Genomic DNA, 24,201 nt, shown 5'->3' with positions numbered 1-24,201 from the left:
AGAAGACAGGACAGGGCCCAGGACAGGAGTGCCTAAAAGGTCCTTCCTTTTCAAGGTAATGAGAGAAGTACGTGGTGACTTATGAAATGCCAGCCCACATCCAGTGCCAGTGTGATGTACAAAATAACGAGGTAAAGAAAAGTAGCCCCAGAACTGTCAGTTCATCACCATTTTAAGATATTTTAAAATGTTCTGGTTCTCAGTGAGAACCGCTGGTCAACCCTTTTGGGAACGTTTTCATGAGTAGCTTGGACACAACGGGGTCATTTCTTTGACTCAGCTAATGCTTTCTGTCCTCATTTCTAAGGAGAAATTTTTGGTTTCAAAACAGCAATGATTTTTAATAGACTTCCACTAACGGTGCCTTCCAGAAAAAAGTCAGTCATTTAATAGATCCCTTCAAGGGAACTAGAAGGTACACAGTGAAACATCTGTCGCCTTGGTGACGCCTGCTCTTGAGGGGATGGAGATGGTCACTTTTTTCTGCATCTTCCTCCACGGGTGTTCTAGACTCATGCTCTTGGTCAATGGACATTTGAATTTTCAGTGTACCAATAGGAACATATTTAATGAAAACAGCAATCATCATAACAATGTAAAAAGTATATTTGAAAATATTTACTAATGAAGAAAGATTCTGAGAGGTAAGTTCACATCAAGTGAAACGGTGCATATTAACAGTCCTGTCATTTACCACTTAGGGAGCTGGCGGGTGGGTAACAGCACCCGAGAAGTTAATTGGGGCTCCAGTGACACCTCGAGTTATCCTCATACTTGTGACTCTGTCTCAGGTTCCCGGCCACTCCTTCTTTTGTTACCTGTGTAGAGATACTCGGGTTGGTAAGCTGGCTGCACTGTTAGAGTCTTGGCTTCACCCATCTCTCGAGTCTGCAGGAGTACGGAAGCAATTGCATGGAAATTGCCGTTGCAAGAGAGGGCGATCAAGAGGTGAAGAAGCAATTTTTTGCTGTGTTCAAAGACTTCAGGCCGGTAATGGTCCAAACCTGGAAGAAAACGGTGGAATCTCTCAGCATAAACAAATCTTCAGCTCGTTTAGATTCCAGGGATAGTAAAGATTCCAAGATACCCAGGAGGAACATGTTAAAAGAATGTTTAGTTTTCTTTGTTATTGTTTGTGTTACCAACGTAAAGAAGTTGGTCCTAGGCAAAATAAAATGTTTTATTCCTTAAATCAAATGTTCTCATAAAGCACTGATAAACGGACTTTTCTTGACCTCTCCATAGCATCTGACATGCTTAGCATTCCTCTTTCCTGAGATGTTCTCTCCCCTGGATTTCCCTGTTACTGCAAGATTCTAATTTTCTCTCTCTCTCTCTAACTGAACTTTTGAGTCTCCCTGCCTGGCTGGTTCCTCTTCCCATTTTTTTGCTCTTGAGTATTTTAAAATCTCAGTGCTTGGCCCACCATGCTCTACATTCTTTCTCTCTGTGCACCGACTGTGTCTCATGGCTTAAAATTTATCACGTCGAACCAAAGACCCACAAAGAGGCCCAACTTGTTTTGGATATCTTTATAGAAATAGCACTGGCAAGGTACCACTCTACACTGTAGTGATAGTACAATTTTAAACAATGACTGATCAGCTAGAATTTTAGAGATGTCACAGAAAGACAGTGAAAAACGGAAGAGACTAGATATTTTGGAAATGAGGAAAAGCAGGATGTCCATGTAAAAGGAAAGCTCTGTGGGTGACTTCTGTAGGTTTTGGACCCTATTGGCTAGAATTCCTCTTGGTTCCAGTCTTACCTAAGAAGACAGCATGGAGTAGCAATGGGAGATGAAGAGCCCAATCTTCTCTTACACTGTGATCCACCACCATCTCAGTCATAAAAATGACAGCAATATTGCACCTAATCAATGAAATGATGAAATTAATGCAACTTCGGAAGAGGATGAAAATACACTGATAGATCATTAGGTCACAATTACATCCAACTTGTAAACCTTGTTGAAGAATTATGTAAGGCCCTTATTCCAGGGAAATGGAGTTTCACTTCTGACACAGCACAGAGCTCTATGAGGAGAAGAAACTTCAGCTGAGCTAATTCACATAATGGGGATTCTACTAGTTACTAGGCAATAAGAGCTGAGGAATGAAGAGAAACAGAAGACAAGGGCTCTCTCTTCAAGCTGCTCACAATCTAAAAAGCATAACAGAATGAATACCCATACCAAGGTGACATCACGGAAAAATTCAGAGGGCTACAAGGCAGCTTTGCACCCTGGTTAATGGCTGACCAGACTCTGCCAATACGCTGGTAGCTGCAGATCAGGGTAGCATGTTCCCTCTGATTTCAAAGGTCATTTCATTTGATGGGACCTGGAATCCCTTTCCCTCTTTTCACAGGAAGAAAAGTCCGTTCAAAGTTAAGTGATCATTTCCTTCTACCTGTACATGCTACTCACCTGTGGAGTGGCCCCCGGGGAGTGATGGTCTCTGGAAGGTAGTCCACCAGGGGGGCCCAGCACCCTCCAGTACAAGGCATGGGTAAGGGCTGCGGCTGTTTGGTCTCCGTAATAGTCAACAGCCAGCCAGTATAGGGAGAAATTGGGTCATCTACAGAGTGAGAAACACAAGCGTGCTTTAGTTTCAGGCAGAGGAGGTTTTTATTTTCCCTACTTGACTTTTTAGAAACTTACAAATTCATGCTTGTAAAAATAACTTTCTAACCATTCCATTTGGTGAGCATGAAATTATATGATCAAATGGGTTGGAATTACTTGATTACGTTTCTTTTATTCCTTTGTTTCTTGGATATCTAATTTATGGTGATTCATTATAGAGTGATTAAAAATATGAAAATATAGATACACAAAAAGAGAAACATGAAATCACGTGAGTTCCCATCACTGTGACAACTCGCTCTTTCTCTGATCTCCTCCATCTCAGTAAAGTGCGATTCCTTATTTCCAGTTCGCTCAGGACAGGAGCCTTGGAGTCCTCCCTGACTTCTCCCTTACATCTCATATCCAACTTCTAATCATGATGATCATGATGGTGGTGACAGTAATAATTAAAATAACAACATCTGAACTAGCATAGTGAATGCTTACTTTATGCCAGGCACTGGTCTATGCATCTCACATATTAATAACCCAATGATGGGTACCTATTATCCCTATTTTATCAAGGGGACGCTAAGGTTAAGTAATTTGTTACCATCCACATTATTCAGTGAGCTCTACCTCATCACAAATCTAGGATACGACCACCTCCATCACTACTATCCTAGGCTAAGCTCCCCCCGTCTCTCCCTGCTTCCCTCCTTGCCCCTCTACAGTCTGTTCTCTGCAGAGCAGGCAGAGTCATCCTTTTAAAACAGAAGTTCATTCAGAGTCCCTTCCTCTGCTTACCACTGGCCAGTAGTTCCCCTTAACACTCAAAACGAAATCCAGCAGCCCCATCAGGGCCTTTAAGGCCTGACAAGATCTTTCTCCTGTTTCTCGGCTTATCTCCTTCTGCTGTCCCCTTTGCTCACTGCCCGCCAGCCACCCTGGCTCTTCTGCTGTTCTGTGACCGTGCCAGGCGCCGTCCACCTACCGTCCACCGCACAGCTGCAGGGTTCTTCCCCAGATGGCCGCGTGGCTCACTCCTTTACTTCATGCAAGTCTCTGCCCAAGTACCACTTTATCGCAGAGGATTTCTGTGACCACTGCATTTAAAATCCACCCCATCCCCAATCACTTTCTCTCCCTCTCTGCTTTAGTTCCCCTGCGGCACCGATTCCCCAGCGCTGACGGCTTCCCCCTCCTCTGCCTCTAACACAAGCTCCCTGAGAGCGGGACTTTCTCTACTTTGTTCCTAGTACACAGAGCAGTATCTGGCACGTCGCAGGAGATCAGTACATATATATTTTGAATGAATTAATGAACTTCCTCAACAAAATATTTTTCAAGTAAGCACAGCAACAGATCTCATGGAGTTATTTTTTATAACGCTCTCAACCCAGGCCAGTGGCATTCAAGACAAGCCTCTGCACTTGGGGCCACGTGATATGATCAATGCATATGGCTTCAGACAAGCTGCTTAATCCTGGGATAGACTTTAGTGTATGAAGAGGAAGGACGTTTTTATAACATCGTTAGGCAGTTTCTCCAAAATACAGTTTTGTTTGTTTGTTTGTTTTGCAGTACGTGGGCCTCTCGCTGCTGTGGCCTCTCCCGTTGCAGAGCACAGGCTCCGGACGCACAGGCTCAGCAGCCATGGCTCACGGGCCCAGCCGCTCTGCGGCATGTGGGATCCTCCTGGACCGGGGCACGAACCCATGTCCCCCACATCGGCAGGCGGACTCTCAACCACTGTGCCACCAGGGAAGCCCTTGGTTGCACTTTTGAAGGTAGTGAGAGGTAGCTGATTCAATGCTACTGGTCCAATGCAGGACGCTGGTCTTAACAGTTAGCAGAGCTGATGGAGGGGATGCCTTCCTGCGGCGAAAACTGAGGCTCCAAACCCACACAGGGACTAGAACCAAGCACAGCCCACTTCTCCTGGGGTGTGAGCTGAGGGAGTCTCCAGGGGTTAAGACCAGGAGTCACCTCAGAAAGTGACTCTTGACTCTTTCTAACACACAAGCAAATGAGCAACTAGAAACCTGTCACTCTATGCCATGAAATGTGCTTGGCCACATTTTTAGCCCAGAAAACATTTTAAGCAGGTATAATAGTCACTCAGCTTAGTCCACTCGGTAAACTACCTACAGGGTGCATCACCTTCAGCAAACTACCTTCTTGAATAACTGTCCAAGGTGAGTTAGTTGCAAAATGCACTTCTAAATAATCAGTTACTCTACAAAACTAGAAAGGGGAGCAAAACTGGGAGAACACTGAAGAATTAAAAAAAAAAAAAAAACTTGTGAGACTTCTGTTAGAAAAGGACATGCTATTTTTCGTTTCTGATGTTCTCAGATATATATCCAGTCAGCAAAAATGTGCTGCGAGGGATTAAGCTGACCTAAAACTGATTTTCTACAGTTAGGCCTAAACTGCTAGGACTCAGCTGCTATCCAACTTAACTAGTTGTGTCCTTATTGTGGGGTTACAGACATTAGCATATGGCCTTGGAAAATAATCCAGATATGTTAAGTAGTTCTGAAAAAAAAAAAGCTTACATAACGTTGGTAGAAAACTGCTTTATAGACCGGGTCTAAATCAGTTTGCTTGTCCATTTTACTCAAGGTGGTACGGTTTTTTAATAAAAAATACACTTAGGAGGTACACATCACCTTGATTTTTGGATAACCCAGACCATGAAGCCCTGGGCCACGAGGTCTCTCCTGATCCCTTCTCACTCTTCTTACCCTTGCTGATACCCTCAGGAATTCAGGGAGGAAATGACTGCCCTTAACATATACCAGACGCCTGGCCATAAGGTTTTGGAATTGAGCCTGCTACCTTTTGCTTCTCTTGTGGCATACTCTATCCATCACTGGGTAGCTGGAACCAAACATGCATCTGGGAGGACCCAGTTACCCAAGTCCTGAGGGTATTCGTCCCTTATTAGACACACTGCTTCATCCAAGACAGCCAAGGTCAAGTTCTAGTACTTGAATGCCTGGGAAAGGATCTTGGCATATAGTTTATGTACTTTCTGTTATGAGGATCTGTTTGAGAAGCTTGATTCCATTTTCTCTTTCAATGAGGAATTGAAGATTTGCGCTCTCAGCACCCAAACTACTTTTCTGTGAACTCCAATTTCCCTCGCTAATATTAGTAACCTTGTAAAGAATATTACTGACACCTGACTCAATTAAATTCAAGTTCTGTACCCAAAATTTCCCATTAAAATGCTGTTTATGCTGGTATGACAAATTTATAAACATTTCTGGGTAAAACAGAGGCCATAATGATAATACTAGACTACTCTTTATACCTTATCTGCATTCACAGTAGTCTTTCTTTCCCTTTATAAATACTTCTATTACTTTTTCTTTTTGTCCCTAAAGTCAGTGATCTGAGTTTATATAAGGACACAACTATTACCTTATTTTGTTATAATTATCCCCTGAAATTCACTATTTTAAAATATGTAAGGAATATGAAGTTTTAATACCAGAGGGCTCTGAAGATGTATTTTCAAAATGATTGTTACTTTGTTACAGCGTTTTCTACCAAATTCTTGGTCCTAAACCCAGAACAAAGAGATATACTTTGAAGGAGTCAACTGGCCAAAGTGCAACAATCTTCCTAATGTAAAATCCACAGTCACAGAGTGCTTTGCTTTGTTATATCTCGCCTGTCACGTTCTGGGGGAGTCAGGATTTGACTGCCTAACTTTTTCATGATTCAGTTTTTCTGTCCTCAAATTCTGTGTTACCAAATATTGCACAGCAATGACTTTTCTTGAACCAACAACTCCATTCCCCAGGTACTGCTCTCCTCATCTATAAAGTCTGGTCCTGCCTAGATTCAACTGTTTGGTGTCTGGATGGCAAAGCCCCTTGATGGGGCACAGAAAGGAGGGAAAATGCAAAGAGCTTTTTTGTTTTCCCCCCCCTAATCTCATACTGACCTTTCTAGAAAAAGGTTTTATAGGGACATAGTTAAAACTTAACCCAAGTATGGCAATATAGATGGATTTTAGACATTCCTCCAATTGGTATTTTGAATGGTGGAGAATTGCCTATCTATATCTGCATTAAGGAGTAAAGTAAGGGCAACTGAAATGTGGTGTCATTAGAACTGCTAAGCTCTTACCCCACTCTGCACATTTCCCATAAGAACAAAACAACTCAAAACAACCACTACAAAGGCCCAATGCACTGACTTACAAAATGAACCTAACTCATGAGATATCATATTACGATTTCCACCAAAATAGACAAATAAGTTCTACCAGATAGTTTACCGATTTCCTTAGCATACCTAAATGTCACTGGGAGTGTTCTTTGGTTCCAGAATTTCTGTAACTTGTGAACAAGTAATACCCATCACCTTCTGAGTCTCTACACAACCTGTCCAGGGCTTAAACAAAATTAATGAATGCATTAACCTTTTTGGTTTCTCCAACGTCCCAAGGTACAATGAAATTTCTGTGATAATTTTATCTCCCAGTCTGGCAAGGTTTTCACTTGGCCACTGAGACTGTGCCGTTGAGATATTCAATGTGAAAACAAATCTATCCTGGGTGAGCTGACTCACAAAGCTTAAAGGTTAAATCCACTCCCAAGACAGGTCAATAAATTGAATGGAAACCTTTGTTTTCTCATGAGACCATTTCTTAACTAGCCTTTCCCCAACTGCATTACCAAGGAAAAGGGCCAAGAATACAAAAATATGGCTTTAGGTAGTAGCTTGAAGTTTTAACAGCTTTGATTCATGCACTGCTTGGCTTCTTTTTACCTTTAAGAGGTTGACTTGCCCATCTACATAGTTGGATTAAGTGGTTACTTAATACTTATGGGCCCCTTTTTAGTGGTTAGAACAAGAATAATCAAAATACTCATTTTTTATTCTCCAACCCTTTGCCTTCCATCTGATCACCCCCCCCACCCCAGCCTGTTGGTACTTACTTTTATCCTCGTCGTACGATCCTCCAGAGCTATTGCTGTATCTCGACTCCAGACGGGTATGGGCTCTAATGACGTTACTGAACCTTCAAATATAAGAACCGTCGTGAGATACTGACATGTGGGTTTGTGCTGTGACACAGAAAAACATACTATTTTGGGGCAGCTAGTTCTCATGATCCTTTTCCTAAAAGAATACTGTAAAAAGTGGTGGCGCAGTGGTTGAGAGTCCGCCTGCCAATGCAGGGGACACGGGTTCGTGCCCTGGTCCCGGAAGATCCCACATGCCGCGGAGCGGCTGGGCCCGTGAGCCATGGCCGCTGAGCCTGCGCGTCCGGAGCCTGTGCTCCGCAACGGGAGAGGCCACAGCAGTGAGAGGCCCGCGTACCGCAAAAAAAAAAAAAAAAAAAAGTGTACACCAAACACTCCTTTTGTCCTCGAGAGGGCCAGTGGTCACTCTTGCTCAGGAGCACAAGTTCAAACCTTGAAAATAAACATTTTAAGACTAATATTTGAATTAAACTAGAAAATTATATCATTTGTTTGGAAATAAAATGGGCATGATACTGAATAACATGAATCCTTTACTCACATGGTAACCTGGCATATGGGAGGTGGTCAAGAAATAATTGCTGAATGATTGAATAAGTGAAAGGAGACAGAATCGGAAATAGTTGGAAACAAAAATAGTTTCATAACAAATTTTGGACTTAACCAGCTTTAAAGTTTTCCTTAAAGTGTTTTTAGGAAAAGGTACTAGTTGAGGCATGATATAACCAGAGGGACTCTTTCTGTCTGGTCTCTCTTGTGGCTTACGAAGTAATCAAAAAAAAAAGAGAAAAAAAGGTTGAAGTATAATAACTTCACATACATTAACTCATTTAATCTCACTCACTCAACTTTGAGATAAGCATCATTTACTTTGCAAATGAGGAAACAGGCCGAGTGAGGCTAAGCAACTCGTCCAGTGTCAGGCCGAGGAAGGTGGCAGTACAGGGATGCTTTTATTGCCGTGTTGCCTCCAAGAAGGGGGGGGACGCGAGCTCAGGCTGAGCTCTCGCTCACTAGCTTGGTGACCCTGGGCAAGTCCTTTACCTCCTTGGGGACCTGTTTCCACACCTGCCAAAAAGGAATAATAATAACACCTCATCATTTATTTCACCCAACCTTTTGTTGGGACTGCTGTGGGAATCAAAAGAAATGATGTGAGAATTTCCAAAACTCCAAGTCGCCATCCAACTATAAGGTATTAATTATTATACCTCTACCTTGAATTTCTAGAATGCCTTTTTAGGGTACCAAAGACTTACAAATCAATAGCATTTTTACCATCTAAAGAGCTATAAGGTCAGGCAAGGGTGTGGATGAGGGGAAGTGTGGGTGAAACGGTACGTCTATATTTACTTTACATAAAATGATACAAAGTGGGTTTTGTCTACATTATTGACTGGGTGTTCCCTCCTAACTGATAGCAGATCAACACTCTGTTTCCCTCTGGAACACTAGAAAATACACGGCTATAGCTGTCCTCATCAATGTATGGAGAAACAGTGATATTTCAGGAAAATGTACTGGATGTACCATTAAGATGCTACCTCGTCCCAGGGTATAACCTCAGAACACTGCAATGATGATTTGAATTTTCTGAATATAGAAAGGTATTGAGTATAAAGCCTTTGGTTTTATTCACTCTGTAGATATCTGCAGCAGCTTTTTTTGTTTTTTGGTCCTGACGAGCCACCTTTCTCCCAGTAACTTTGTATTTCAAACATTCTTCATTCTCTTATCTTTTGGGCTATTAATTTGTGAATCCATAAAACAGAAGATGGAGGACATCTGCTTAGTTTCATATAAATCAGGCCACGTAATTGTCTAACTGGTACTTATGAAATTGGAAAAGTGACAAACCTATTACCTTCTGAAGAAGTTCTACAATCATATTTATGCTGATAAGTGCAAAGATATAAACAGCATATGCAGAGCCCAGACATCACTCAACAGGGAATCAAAACAGGGTGATGAAAGAATTCCACATCTGGAGATTTCCACAGGACAGAGAGCTTTGCAGCCTTCCTAGCTATTCAAGAATTGTGATATACGTCGGTTTTACAATCGTGCTCGGGAAGGCCAGGCAGGGAAGAATTATAGAAAAGATGTCAATTCTTCTCTTTTCCTTTTGAGATAGATCTAAAGGATTGCCAGGAGGCGTTTACGAGGTCAAGATGAAGGGGAGGAGCAAGCCCCTTCCAGACTATTCTCCCTATTCTGGAGAAGGTTGAAACCACAGAGCAGGGAAGTGTACACTTGGCAAAAAGAAAAGGTAAAAAACTGATTCCCAAGAGTAAAATCTGCTGTGTTCATTTGCTTTCCTGGGTTGAAGAAAATAATTTTGGGTCTAGGTCCTAGAGGAATTTCAAGGACTAAGTAGACTGAACAGTCTTTTAATATAAAGGTACATGTCTTAGAAATGTTATCATAAAAATAGCTCTGCTAAGAGAAAAACGAGAAGCACAAAGTGTTTCCCTAAATTTTCTCTTGCTGATTTTGCTCAAATTAATACTTACACAACTTTCTGTGGGTTACTAATCTCTACCCCTGTATCAACACAGATCACCAGAAACTTACATAGCTGAAGTTTATTGCTTTTAGTTCCTTATGAACAATCCTTTCGTGGCTTTTATCAATGGTTGATGTATTAAAAATACTTAAACGGTTTGTTTCTGCATATTTTACGAACTGTTATTTTAATTAAAAATATGTGTTCACTTTATTGTTTCATTTTAAAAACTAGATGATAAATACTTCTTAGAGCTGAGGAACACTTATTGAGTAGCTTCCAGTGAATTGCTTTTGCTTGTTTACTTTTTGATGTACTGAAAGTTACAAAATTTGCTCTATTTTTCTTTTCTTACTTTGACTATTGAGGAACTCAATGTTAGGTTAATATTAACTTTTAGTAGTTCTCTTTAGGACTTTTGACATAACTGTCTTACTTTCCTTTTAGCTTGACTCATTCTTTTACCCTGGTTTTACTATAAGTTACCTAAACTTTATGTCAGTAGGTATGGTATTATTAAATATTTCTGAATTATATCTAAGAACGATTAACTAGTTGTAAAGGACACGGCATCAGGGCTGCCTCTTTGCACAACTCCATGGTGCCCCCTGGAGCCCAACAACGCATTCTGGTGACTGGTACCCCCAGGAGTTGTGTCACACAGCAGCCAGGTCATCGGTATTTGTGACCAAGATTATCTCTGTAGGCTCTTTGTCTAGAAGGATGTAAAGAACAGAGTAAACAACTGTCTTGTGTAATGGGGTTAGTAAGAGGGAGGGAGAAAGGGGGGCTGGAGGGTGTTTGGATAGCTTATCCACCTCTGGGGCTGTGATGTTTCTCCAATTTTCATTCACATACTGAATAAACATTTTAAGAAATGATTACTATGTGCAGCATAGTAGGGTAATCACTGAGGATAGAAGTATGTATAAGAGCTACATAGTCTGTTTTCTAAGAATGAAAATCTAGTGGTTGAGACACAAGTATGCTTGCAAGTATCTATAAGTCAACATGACAGGGAGGAAGGCGGTAAGTAGATTGCAGAGAAAAAGGACACTTTAGGCTGAGGGCACCGTCTACCTTCAAAGAAAAGACAGACTATATTAGAGAAATAGCATAGGTGGAATATAGGGTCAATGGAATGATAGTATCCTTTGTGATAGAACATTCATATAGGTATGACCATATATATAAATATGACCAGTTAACCTACCTATAGGTAGATAAACAGATATAGTCAGTGTGAAATAACAGATGTGCACAAATGTGTAAAAATGTGGGTAGCACCAGGCTTTGTAATGGCCAACAGAGATGTGCTGATAGAGCAAGAAAGCAAGAGATAAACAAGAAAGCCTAGTACAGATATTCTCTGGCTTCTTCATTTTAAAGGCTACCACTAAAAATTTAGGCAGGACACTCAGAACTCTGGTCCTAAAGGGGCCTTTGTAATGAGATGTTAATGTATGGAAATGTATCACCTTTCTACCCTTAATACAATTAAGATGAAAACTTCAGACTACACATTAAATGATAAGAATGTTACACTCCCACCAGAAAGTAGAAATATCTTTAGAGAAATATGAGATTTTTTTTTTTTTTTTTTTTTTACCATGAGGGAGTTTTCCGAAGAAGGTACTGGCAAATATAGATGAAAAAGTAACATGTTAATTAATAACCTTGTACTGTCATTGATGCATAGAGTATGAAAATTATCCATTTCTGAGAAAGAAAGGCCTCTATTAGAGAACTGTAAAGGAAAAGGTCTATAATTCATGACCTACTGAGTTAGAGCTTTTGATCTGAAGGCAAGCTCCCAGGATGAGCATCTGCCTAAAGGCAGTGCAGCCAGCCAGTAATCAACATGTTGAGGAATTTGATAAATGCCTAAATTAGAGAATGAACTTTCAGAACTCCAGCCCCATGTCAGATCATCTTCCAGCTGTAGCCCCTGATGTATTCTCGTGTACAGGATGAAATCCTGAGGATGGTCATGAAGCATCTAGGGGCTTTTTAGGCTAAATGAATTATCTTCATTATTTGATCCACTAAATTTTCTCCAGTATGAATTTGTGAATATCTCATCCTTGTTATTAATTTCTTAAGGGCTCCCCATTATTTTTCACTAGAAAATATTCAACCTAAGGAGTTTTCAACACCATGAGAATCATTTTAATTTTCAAATTTCAGTCCTGTTATCTCTTTTGGTTTGTCTCTCTGCTCTTCACAACCAACTGCAGGAAATGGTGATCTAGATTTTGCTTACTTATGGGTAGCTCCTAGACAACGTGAAGGCAGAAATACGAACAAGAGAAATATTACCATTAAAGAGCTAACAGGAAGGGGATTGAGACTTCTTTTAGACAGTGTTCTTGGTTAACCCAGATGTGACAGAGTAAAGGTAAAAGAAGAATGATGATGTTTCACAGAAGTCACCCCAAGATAACTACTCTGTCTCTAAGAAATTATTCAAGACCCAGATTTGAACATTTCACGTGGAAATTCCCTCTAACTCCAGATGGTCTGTGCCCACTAGCAGAACAACCTGTGGTTTTTATTAAGCCCTGGGGTAAGTAGGCTTCAGCCACCAGAACAACATCTCTCTTAATCTTTCTCTCCTCTGGCTTTGCTCAGCAGGAAATTGTTATCTTTAGGGATATACAGAGTGGAGTCTGAAAGTCAATCTGTGTTTCTAAAAAACAAAGAAGGATGCGTGTGTGTGTGTGTGTGTGTGTGTGTGTGTGTGTGTGTGCGTGTGTGTGTGTGTGTGTGTGTGTGTGTGAAATTTATGAAGCCCCACAAATTTTCCTAATGCTTTGTATAGACAACTGCTGAAAGTTAAGCTGGATGTTAAACCAAATTTGTGCACCAACCTCTCATCAGATTCTTTCAATATCTTGCTTTCCTCAGCGTCTGGGAAGCCGTCCTGGCCAGCAACCACTGTATTGCTGCTGGAGGTGGTTCCTGTAGATGGGATTAAAGAGCAACACTTAGAAAGAAATACCTGCGCTGGGGTCAAGCTCAAGTCTCAAGTAATTCCAGGAAAGGATTTCCTGTAAAATCTGTTTGTGAGATTCCTTACATCTTCTGCATAATCTCAGACATTCTAAACAACCTTCCAAGCCTGCCCCACTGAAATGGAGAATCCCAGACATCTGCTATGGTCAAACCAAATTCCTCAACTCTCTTATAAAGCGAGGCTACAACATTCTTGAAACCCTTTCTTCCTGGCTGCTTAGGTAACAAGCTTATTTATAGTGGCCAGCCCTGCTGTTAGCTCCTTTAGCATTTCTGGGTCCAGGAGTTAATAAACGAATGTTAGTGAAGCATTTCCAAGTTCCTAGAGCTTCTGATCCCTAGGCCACTGCTTCTTTGCAAGAACACTGCTCTGGCAGCAGGATGTGAACATACAGAGGGCATAAGAGACCAGAGGAGGAGAGAGGTTTGAAGGTAGTTACAGCGTTAGGTGAATTGAAAGGAAGATAGCATCAAGGAATTTGAGGAGGGTGGTATATGTTTCATAAAATGATGCTGAGAGACCAATTTATCGAAAGTGATAACACTGGTCAGGGGGCATTTTAGTAAACCCTGGGAGAATATTAGCCACGAGAATTCCATCGATACGAGAAGGAAGGTCCAGAAATGAGATACCTAAATGACGAGTGTCCACTCTAAGCTCAGCCTGAAGCAAGAAGCTCTGCGCATACGAGTCCCTGGCTCCCAGCTATTGGTTATCCTTACAGAATCATCTCATTAACCAGACAAGGCCCTAAGAGTCTCGGCTATCCTTAAGCCACCTTTTAAATGAGTGTATATGTAGGAATAAGAGAAAGCAACAAACACACACTCATATCCTTTCAATGCTCTACATAAAGGTAAATCCAGAGCTCCACGACAAGGTGTCACCCAGCCGCCTGTCCCCTACCGGAGGCTGCCGCCGAGGCCTTGCTGCTGGCCGTGAAGCGGTAGAAGGGCGGGTTGTCACAGTGCTGGACGATGGGGTTCACCGGCTCCGTCTGCTGTAGCTCAAACAGAAGCTCCTCCATGGTTTGAATGGTGTTATTACGGCACAAGTATATGGCCACCTTTTTAATCTGAGACGAAAAACAGAACACAAGGGATATTTTCCAGAGCACGCCCGCAAGAATGTTAGGCTGTCGGCAGCGGAGACGGTAACCCGTTCATTCTGTTCACCACGTCATCCCCCAGGCTGTCGACAGCGGAGACGGTAACCCGTTCATTCTGTTGACCACGTCATCCCCCCAGAAGCGCCCACCCTGATGGAGCCTCCTCCCCTCACAGGAGGAGTCAAGTGTCTGGGTTAAAACTCACCTCCTTTCACATGCACAGCTGATAGGAGTGTGTGGTTAAAGGTCTTACCTTCCCTAATGGCTGAGTTTACAAGAGTTACTCTGGGGATAACTTGTGGGCTAAACACGATTCTATCTAAACTAAAAACTTGCCACGTAAGGTCTTACCTTGAGAAAGTATTTTATTTATACAGAACCATGGGGGAAAAACTGCTAGCTGTTTCTGTTAAAAAAAAACCCCCAAAACTCAGTCTCCTGCTACCCAAGAAACAAACGAGTCTGAGCTGTTTGCATAGCTTTAAGTTGAAAAAATAACCCTGGAGTAAAGCTCTGCATCACCATAGCCCCCAAACCTGCGGCACGTAAGCTGCTGTAATGCGGCTGATGTGGCCCGGAACAGCAGGTAGGCACAAAATCTCTCAGAAAAGCAGCCAGCACACAGATGCCAACTGAGTCAGGGTTTTTTTTTGGGTTTTTTTTGCGGTACGCGGGCCGCTTACTGTTGTGGCCTCTCCCGTTGCTGAGCATAGGCTCCGGATGCGCAGGCTCAGCGGCCATGGCTCACGGAACCAGCCACTCCACGGAATGTGGGATCTTCCCGGACTGGGGCACGAACCCGCGTCCCCTGCATCGGCAGGCGGACTCCCAACCACTGCGCCACCAGGGAAGCCCCTGAGTCAGGGTTTTAAACATGTAGTGGTTTTGTTGATCACCTCACCTTTAAATACAAACACTAAGTGGTGGGAATCTCAGCAGGATTTCTCTTTGCTTCTTTCTCTCTCTTACCACCTGCCTTTGAAGAGACCAACTGGGATATTCTCCCTTTTTATTGTTTTAAGAGCATCAGGATGTAAACATGAAACACTTTATTAGTAAAAATATAATGTGTCACCTAGTTTCTCTTACATAATGGGTGGGTCTAATGTTTCTAGAAGACAGATTTAGGTAATTGTTAGAAATACGTCTACGCCTAAATTCATAGGTTTCCGTGTCCAAAGTCTTAGAAAGGGGATGACAGAGGTGTCACTAGGACACTAGTCTGCATCTAGAGGGGCGGAAGGGAACTTTCATGTAATATCTAGAAAGCTCACAGGAGATTAGCGTGACTGATGAAATCGGACATCTCTATTCTACTTGGACCAAAGAGCACATTCCGACTTGCAAACCGCTGATGGAACCACCGGCAGAATAATGACCACTGAACGTCAGAGGGGCACTCACATAGGGCAGGAGAAGCGTGTCGCTGCTAACCCCACACAGGCTGATCAGGAACTGCAAGGTGATCCTCAGGTTGTTGCTCCATTTCTCGTTGTTGGCTAAAGCATTCCAGGCATTTTCCACTTCTGGGCCAGGAACTTCATCTCCGTACTGTAACCAACAAAATAAAAACCGGCTCGGGAGACACACAGAAAAAACGTGAGGACGCAGAATGTCCGATTAAAAGTCATTTTAAGGGTCACGGTCATCTCCAAATCATAAGAAGGGGGGAAATGGCCATTCATCAGAAAGATGCCACTTTTTAGGAATTTATAATGCACAGTATTTATTCACATGATTTTTCAAATGTTAGGATGATGATGATTAGGATCACGATTAAAACTGTGGTAAAATAAACATAAAGTTTCCCATCTTAACCATTTTTACGTGTACAGTTCACTGGCATGAAGCACGTTCACACTGTTATGAAACTGTCACCACCAACCCCACCCTATTTTTGTGACTTTTAATGGTAGATGACACTTCCCCCAGGTATAATCCCGGGTTTCCTGGGATGTGGGAGCACAGGATGGAGGCATGGTTCCTCGGAGTTTACCTTGGCTGTCATGTACATGAGGTTATTCAGCACCAGGGATGTAGCTTCCGGGGAGCCCCAGCCATTGCCTTTCAGCCCGTGAGAAGCCGTCCCCTCTCCTTCCCGGTCCTTGACGTCGTCCTCTGGGCTGCTGGGACTCGAGCCTGGGAGGAGCAGCCTGCTGTCCACCAGCTCGATGTTGTGCAGCCAGGGCAGCAGGTAGGTGAGCATGATCTGACGCCCGTTCGGGTGCGTCGTGGGAAACCGCTGGCTGACCTCTATAAAGGGAAGGGCAGTGACCGAGAGCCATGTCATCTCATCAAACTAAACCGGAAGATGAACAGCAACTGACAGATCCAACAGAGCCCTCCGTTTACAAAGCATTTTCATATACAGCAGCTCCCCAAGGCTTGTCCTCAAGACCCTCACTTCTCAGCAGGTGCTCCGTGGAGGAAAGTGAGAGCACAGCGGGGAGAGCACAGGCTTGGTGGGATGGGATGGAAGACCTCCTGGATTCAGATCGACTGCTAGTGGAAGAGGTACGTTAGGGTGGACAAAACAGGGGACTTGGAATCAGAAGGACATGTGACCAGATCCCATTTCCTCAACCTATTAGCTGCATGAGACTCTGGGATAGTTCTTTAACCTCTCTGTTCCTCAATTTCCTCATCTGTAAAATGGGGCCCATCAGGTCCTGCCTTGGGCAATTGTGAGGATTAAAAGATACCATCACAATGTGTATAATATACTCAGTACAGTGCCTGTCATCCAGTAGGCTCTTAATAAACAGCAGTTACGATTATTATAACAATGACTTACCTCTCAACTATGCCTATATTTTACAAAGTGCCTTGCATGAAGCATTAGCTGTTAAAAAGTGAAATGCAAACTTCCAGGAAGAACAAAGCCAGCGTGTGGACTCATGTCCGTGGTGTCTACTTGAGAACTGACAGCTACGTGGCAAGTGTGCTTTCAATGCCACGCTTTGTTTTATGAAACAAGGAGTCAAAAGGGCAAAACTATATGACCAGCCCGGTCATCTCACCATTACTTCCTCTGATAGCATTTTTACATTGTTTCACTGCCAGCAGCATTTAATTTTACAATCTGAATAAGCTTTCTATAGAAATAAAAGCACAGCTTTATGTATATGCTGCAAGTTCTAAGTCATCTCCTACTTCTAATATTTATGGAAGAAACTGTTTTATCCTAAGGGAAATTAGAAAGCTTGGCCTGATGCATTTGCTATTCCAGTGAGGTGTGTAATCTCATTTGGAGAGCTCATGCCTGCTACACAACAGAACAACATGGATGCCAGGAATTATACCGAGATAATCCACCGCGTCCCTGAAACAGTAGCTTTAATTGATTTGGCCCTTTTCCTGAAATTAAAATGACAATTTTTTATTTTGAAGAATAAGAATATACTTAATTCTGTGCACAATAATCAGACATGTTATGCTGTTATATTTCACACAGGTCAAAATTTCAAAATTTACTTAATTTCTAAACTTACATGAATGTGATGACTGATACCATGGATTTTTATGACACAAAAAATTTATTGGGACTTTGGAGAGAAATAAACCTTTCCAATCAGACGGACAACTGCTTTAAGAATACCTGTTGTCTTTCAACAGCGGTATAAAAATCTACGTAGCGATAAGCACCTTCTATCATATTACTCATTTATGTAAAATAAATTTGTGTTTATAGCTTTATATCTATAAAATTTATAAATAATTTGCTTATTTATGTTTATTTTATCTTGTCTGTCAGACATAAGGTCCAAGGGGGTGGGGATGTCTGTCTGTGGTATCCCAGGCACCTACATCAGGGCCTGGATGTTTAGAGATGTTTTAAAGGGAAAAGAGAAAAAAAATGCCATGGCACACGAACAACCTCTCATTCACCTCTTTAGAAACAAATTAAATAAACGGTGAGACAATGTCAGTGGGATCCTGTATACATTTGCTGGCTTTTGGGAGAGACCTGAACAACTGGCCTGGCTACGTACAAGGAATTAAGTCATCTGAAATTACAGGCAGTAAAAATCTCACCACAGGGTTTTTGATGGTAAAGGCAGTATAAACAAAAGCGAGGAATCTATTAAAACCTCATTTTTCCATGTTATTTTTAACAACTTATTCCTCATAAATCAAAATAGCCAAAAGGTCAGTTCTTGACAGAAAATTTAGCTTGAACTTGCAACTCATTACATGAGCTTCTTTTCTTATTAAATTTGCTGGACTGTTTATCTTCTCTCTCCCCAGCTGTCAGTCTCTCCCTCTTCACGGGCTTCTCCCTCTCAGCCAGGAAACAGGCTCGAGTCTCGCTCATCCTCTGACTCTGCGTCCTACTACAGCCCCATCCTCTCTTTTTCTGCTTCTTTTTAGCCAAGCCCCTGAGATCTGGCTTCTGCCGCTACTTCTCCATGGAAACTACCGACAGTTACCAATGAACTGTGCAATCCATAGGGTAATCTTTAGACCTTATCTCCTGGGATCTATAGGAATGTGGACTGCTCCACTCCGTCTCCCTAAGTCCTGTCTTCTCTAGGTCTCCATAAAACACACCTTCTAGGTGCTCTCCTTCTATAAACATGCCTCCCTTCCCTCTCTGCTCCCTCGCCCTTCCTTGGCCTGGTCCTTAGAAGTTGGGGGTCCAGGTTCTTTCTTTCACTCTGTACGCTCTCCATTCGGGACCTCATTCATTCCCATGGTTCTGACCCCTCTGGTCTTCCGTGAGTCACTACCGCTGGCCTTCCCTTGACCCTGGCCTGTCTATACTCAGGATGTCCAACAGACGCCTACACTCAATAGCCCAAACAGAGCTCATGATCTCTGCCTTGGCCTGACCTCTTCTCCCCCAGTCGGCTCTCCAGGTGGGGTTATCACCACCCATTTCCCAGATATGGCACTAGGCACTCCCTTCTGTGCACTCCGCCCAGTAGCTCTTGACTCTGGTCTCTCCCCTCTGCTCTCACTGGGCTGTCCGAGTTCAGGTCCGCTTCATTTCCTCCTTGGACTACTGTCATCATTTCTCAACTGGTCTCTTCTCTCTAGATTGGGTGTTCTCTAATCCATTCACCACACTGCAGTCAGTCTTTCTAAAATGCACTCTGATCTCGTCCCCTCTCTTCTTGCTTGAAACTGATGAGTGGCTTTCAAAATCCAAGCAGCTCGCTTGGATGCCCTTCCTGTTCACAGGCTTCTGAGGGGTTTCAAGGAGCACGTATGTGGTCACTGGCCTACAAACTCCTTAGGGTACAATACAAGGCCTTCCAAGATTGACTTCTGCCTCTCTGCCTGTCTGTGACCATCTCAAACGTTCCCCCTTCCCTGCATGTTGTATTAGCCAAACTGACGACTACATAATCTCTCAAATGCATTATTGTATTTTATGCCTCTAAGCCAATGCATATGATATTTCCTTGGCCTGTAATGCCGTCTGCTTGCCAACTGCAATGTCAACTATTCATCTGCTTGCAAATGTCTACTCTTCTTTCAAATTGCAGCTCAGACATCAACTTCTCTGGGAAGTCTTTTCTGATACTCCTGGCCCAGTAACTGATTACTCCCTGATCTTCCATCTCATACAGAGAATGTGCTTTTTAAAAATTGTATCATAATCATAGGATTGTACAGATTTATTACTAGACGATGAAACTTTGATGGGAGAGGCTGTTTAATTCACCTCCGTACTCCTAGGATCCAATCACAGTGCCTGGCATACGGGTGGCACTCAGATCTTGGTTGAAGTGAATAAGAATAAATTTTAGTTTTCCAAGAAGAAAATTAATTTATCAAAAAGGTTTTCCTTGAGTCCTTCCACTGTTTCAGGCACAATGCAAGGATGTGACTAAGTCTGTTTCAGATAAATGGATTTTCCAAAACATGATTCACAAAGATTACGCGTAAAGGTGTGCCCCGATTCAAACTCTCAACAACGGATACATGTAGCATTCAAGCTACTGATACATGTAGCATTCAAGTTACAAAATACCACCATCACCACCACCAGGAAACAACTTACGGCAATTATCTGTATTAGAAGTTATTCCACCCATATTTAATTTCTCTGGGAAATTTTACATACACAGGGTATGTAAAGTATTATGATTCATCTAAGCATCTTCACATTTGCCCTATGTTTATTTATACCTACACTATTTTAGATAAATACACTGTTTTAAAGACATTCTAGAATTTACTTTTATACGTAACCGAACTTAGCCCAGAGTAATTTTGAGCTACAAATTTAGCATCAATAATTTTGATTCTAAATTACACTAGAATTTAAAAAGTAAGAACACTTAGAGCAGAAATGATCACACATGTCATGACTGACTATCCCACGGTACCTGAGAAGAGAGGGAGAGTGAGCTCGGGGTACATCCTGGCCAGTTCGCACGACAAGAGGGCTAGTGACACACTGTACAGGGGCGGCAACGGGCCGTGTGTTCCATAGAGAATACTTCCTGGTCTTTGTTCAGCTACTTTCTTCGAGTACACAAAAAGCTTTGCTTCAAGGATCTATAAAGAAGTAGTAGGAAAGTAATAAACAGTATGAAACGACATTGGCTTGCTATCTCAGGAGTATTTATATTGAATAAAGTTTTGTAATAAAAACTAATGAACGAATATTTTAATATTGTATTAAAGGTAAAGCATCGGCTGCTTCCTATGTTTACAGAAGATTATGTAATTGTTTTCTCACTCATCATATCCACCGGTGAGATGCAGAAATAAATAAATACGTATCAATAAATAGCAATCCAGTAGATCAACTACCATTTCTATTTTCTGTGCTCGAGGATGGAAATTTCAACGTAGTCAAGGATACGTGCCTGCATGAGCTGCATGGAGAGTTCATAAATCTCTCTGTTGGTGTCAGAAGCCTTGAATAGAACGAGGTTTAACAATGTCACTATGTCAAAGGGATAGTTCCTAAAAAAAAAAATAAACAGCATAGTTTAGGAGACAGCCTGGCTAGTAATCTTGATAAATCATTACCTCTCAAAATTCTACATGGTACACTGACCTCAGTCACACTTACTAAAGACATTCCCAAGCCGATGTGGCCATTCCCCCACCCCCCTCATTCTTTTGCTGTTTATTAGCAGGTGAAGGGAAATAGCTCTATTTTGGGTTAAAACTGAATATAGTCACACCAGGATAAATGAACACAAAAGTCTATCTACTGCAAATAGATTTCAATGAGAACCAAATACAAGAGGAAAAGAAGAAGACAATATGTCTAAATTTCTCAACAGCTCACTGACTTACTATTTTCATTCAATCTATCTAAATTTATTAAACACCAAACATCTATCAGAAACGACTGCAAAGTACAGGTGATACTAAGTTAGTAAGGCTGGTGCCCTCCCCTAAGGAAGGCTTACGGTTTAGTTAGGGAGACAAACTATACAGTCTAGTTATGATGAGCTGTGGTGGGATTATCCACAGCATGAAACAGAATCCCGACAAGGGACACCTACATCAGACTTGTAGTTAGAGGAGGCTTTTTGAAGGAGGAAACAAGTAAACTAAGCCCTGAAGCGCCAAGAGACATGGTAATTGTTAGCAAGGCCATGGAAGGGGGAGCATGGTGCAGAGAGAACACCATTTTGAAAGGTTATATATGAAAATACCTCTCCCCCGTTACACAGAATTTTAAACATAAATGTAATTATACTACCTACATGTATTGTTTGGGGATTCGCTTTTTCACTGGACAGTGAGGCTCAGGCTTTCTAGTAGCTGGACTGTGTTCCATAGTATGGACGTACCATAAATAACCACTCTTGTAGTGGATGCTGTGGTGTGCCACCTAGATCCCCCTTCAGGACTGAGGCACTCAGTCTCCCACTACAGTGCTGCAGTCTGATACCTTTGGCTGAATAGCCCTCTGGGAATTGCCTAGGCCAACGTCATGCCTACTCCCCAGGAGCACCCCTGTGGGATTGGCTGAGGTTTCTTTCCTCTGCCCAGTCCTGTGTCCCTCACTTCCCCACAGATGTTGATCTCAAGGGCATTCCCTCATAAATTTCCTGGACTCAAATCTCCACCTCAGAGTCTTGCTTCCTGGGGAAGCCAAACTTTGACATGTGTTGACGGACATTTAAAGGTTACTTTCATTTTTTTCACTATGATAATACCACAAACACCACATGTGCAAGAATTTCTTTAGAACAGATTTCTAGAAGAGGTCATGCAGGGTCAAAGGGCACATTAAAATTCTGACAGATACTGCTATATTGCCCTCCAAAGTGGCTTTACCAATTAGCACTCCCAAATGATTGCTTTTCTAGAACTTTAATTTTAAGTGAGCAAAAATGCATGAGGTTGATGTGTTAGGTGAGAAACTGGGCAAAGCCCCCAAATAATGGTGGTGAGGATGATGATAAACAATGGATGACACTTATGTTATGATGTGCTTACTTTGTGCTAGTTATTGTACCAAGTCCTTCATCTAGATTTGTTATTTAATCTTCACAAAAAGCTTGTGAGGCTTAAAGAAGTTAAGTACTTGCCAAAGGTTAGGGAGAAGTAGTGGAGTCTAGATTCCATCCTGGATTTGTATGACTCCAAAGAATTCAAACACTTATCCACAGTGCTATCAGCCTCTTGGACACCTCACAATAGATCATTTCATGGCCAGGCTAATTTGGAATTCTTACAAACTGCAGTATCTGGAAACAGACCTTTCTGACTGTGAAAATAGAAAGGTAACTTTCTTCTGAGCCCCATAGTAGCAGAGACATCTTACCTACATTGCTGTCTCTGACACTGGGATTTAATACATATGCTTTTAATATAAATAAACACTGGAAACTACTAAGGATCACTGGGGATTTAAAGGCAGTAGAAGGGTAGACGAAGCCTCCCTCTTATGCAGGGCTATGCACTTGACTGAGTAATTAGGGAATTCAATTAGCTGCTTAAGACTGAGCTACAGAGTTTAAGGGGAACAACATTGAAAGAAATAACACAGATACAGAAAATGAAAGAAACCCAGAGAAGGAAAAAATTAGAAAGCTCTCAAATGAGTACAAGAGCATAAATGAAACATCTGTACTTAGATGTTTAAAATAGGCTTAGAAACCAAATGTCACATTTTTCAGTATTTAATTATTCAATGTAGGCAGTGGAAGGGTAAAAGAAATAAAGACAGCTGTGCTCATACAGAACAAAAATAAAATGGTAGGGCTTCCCCGGTGGCGCAGTGGTTGGGAGTCCGCCTGCAGATGTGGGGGGTGCGGGTTCGTGCCCCGGTCCTGGAAGATCCCACATGCCGCGGAGCGGCTGGGCCCGTGGGCCATGGCTGCTGGGCCTGCGCGTCCGGAGCCTGTGCTCCGCGGCGGGAGAGGCCACAACAGTGAGAGGCCCACACACCGCAAAAAAAAAAAAAAAAAAAAAAGGTAAAATAAATATGAAAGGTAAATATGGTTCAGAAAGTAAACAAGAAATAAAACTGTTTTTTCAATCGGAAAGAGAGGAGATTTTGAAGAATTTGAGAAATACCCACTAGCTCTGGCTTAGAACTAAATGACGAAGCTCAGAATAATTTTATTCTAAAGAGAAGCAGATTGTACCAGCTGATATGATTACATCATAGCTCTTTGCCTCCAATAGCTGTTGAATAATAATAGTGTTTACAGGGTGCTTGCCATGTGCTAGACCTTAGGTCAAGAGATTGGTTTTACTTAATTCTTACCCTAACCCTATTATCACTCCTATTTCACAAATGAGCAAGCATTTGTAGTAACTTGTTCAAGAGCACACAGCTTAATGAGAGGCAGAGCTAGAATTCAAACTCAAGACAGTATGTTTCCAGAGCCCAAATTCCCAAGCTCTGTGCTCTCCTGGAATTCTCCAGCTGAGTGACACAACCAAATGAGGCTCTACGTCACCAGTTAGGGAGTATGACTGAGATTCATGAATCAGAAGCTTCCCTTGTCTTCCTTGGCAATAGATGGATGCTATTCCCTTAAGAAATGTGGGGCATTTACTTTT

At 42.1% G+C, this 24,201-nt stretch overlaps 1 protein-coding gene across 4 annotated transcripts in view; it reads right to left on the bottom strand.

Annotated features, from left to right (window-relative positions):
- Nucleotides 1-24,201, bottom strand: part of FRY (FRY microtubule binding protein) — a 429,644-nt gene that overhangs the window by 63,149 nt on the left and 342,294 nt on the right. For all 4 annotated transcript variants that reach the window (XM_060288251.1, XM_060288249.1, XM_030882555.3 and 1 more), the window contains 10 exons: nt 21,033-21,132; nt 20,547-20,718; nt 16,205-16,461; nt 15,613-15,759; nt 14,007-14,175; nt 12,955-13,045; nt 7,531-7,613; nt 2,429-2,579; nt 1,769-1,872; nt 819-1,004 (listed from right to left, as the gene is read on the bottom strand). In XM_060288251.1, the coding sequence (XP_060144234.1) occupies nt 819-1,004; nt 1,769-1,872; nt 2,429-2,579; nt 7,531-7,613; nt 12,955-13,045; nt 14,007-14,175; nt 15,613-15,759; nt 16,205-16,461; nt 20,547-20,718; nt 21,033-21,132 (1,460 nt within the window). The remainder of the gene's footprint in view (nt 1-818; nt 1,005-1,768; nt 1,873-2,428; nt 2,580-7,530; nt 7,614-12,954; nt 13,046-14,006; nt 14,176-15,612; nt 15,760-16,204; nt 16,462-20,546; nt 20,719-21,032; nt 21,133-24,201) is intronic.

The sequence above is a fragment of the Globicephala melas genome, chromosome 18 (assembly GCF_963455315.2).
Source record: "Globicephala melas chromosome 18, mGloMel1.2, whole genome shotgun sequence".
Classification (NCBI taxonomy): Eukaryota; Metazoa; Chordata; class Mammalia; order Artiodactyla; family Delphinidae; genus Globicephala; species Globicephala melas.
This window is presented reverse-complemented; position numbering and strand designations above follow the sequence as displayed.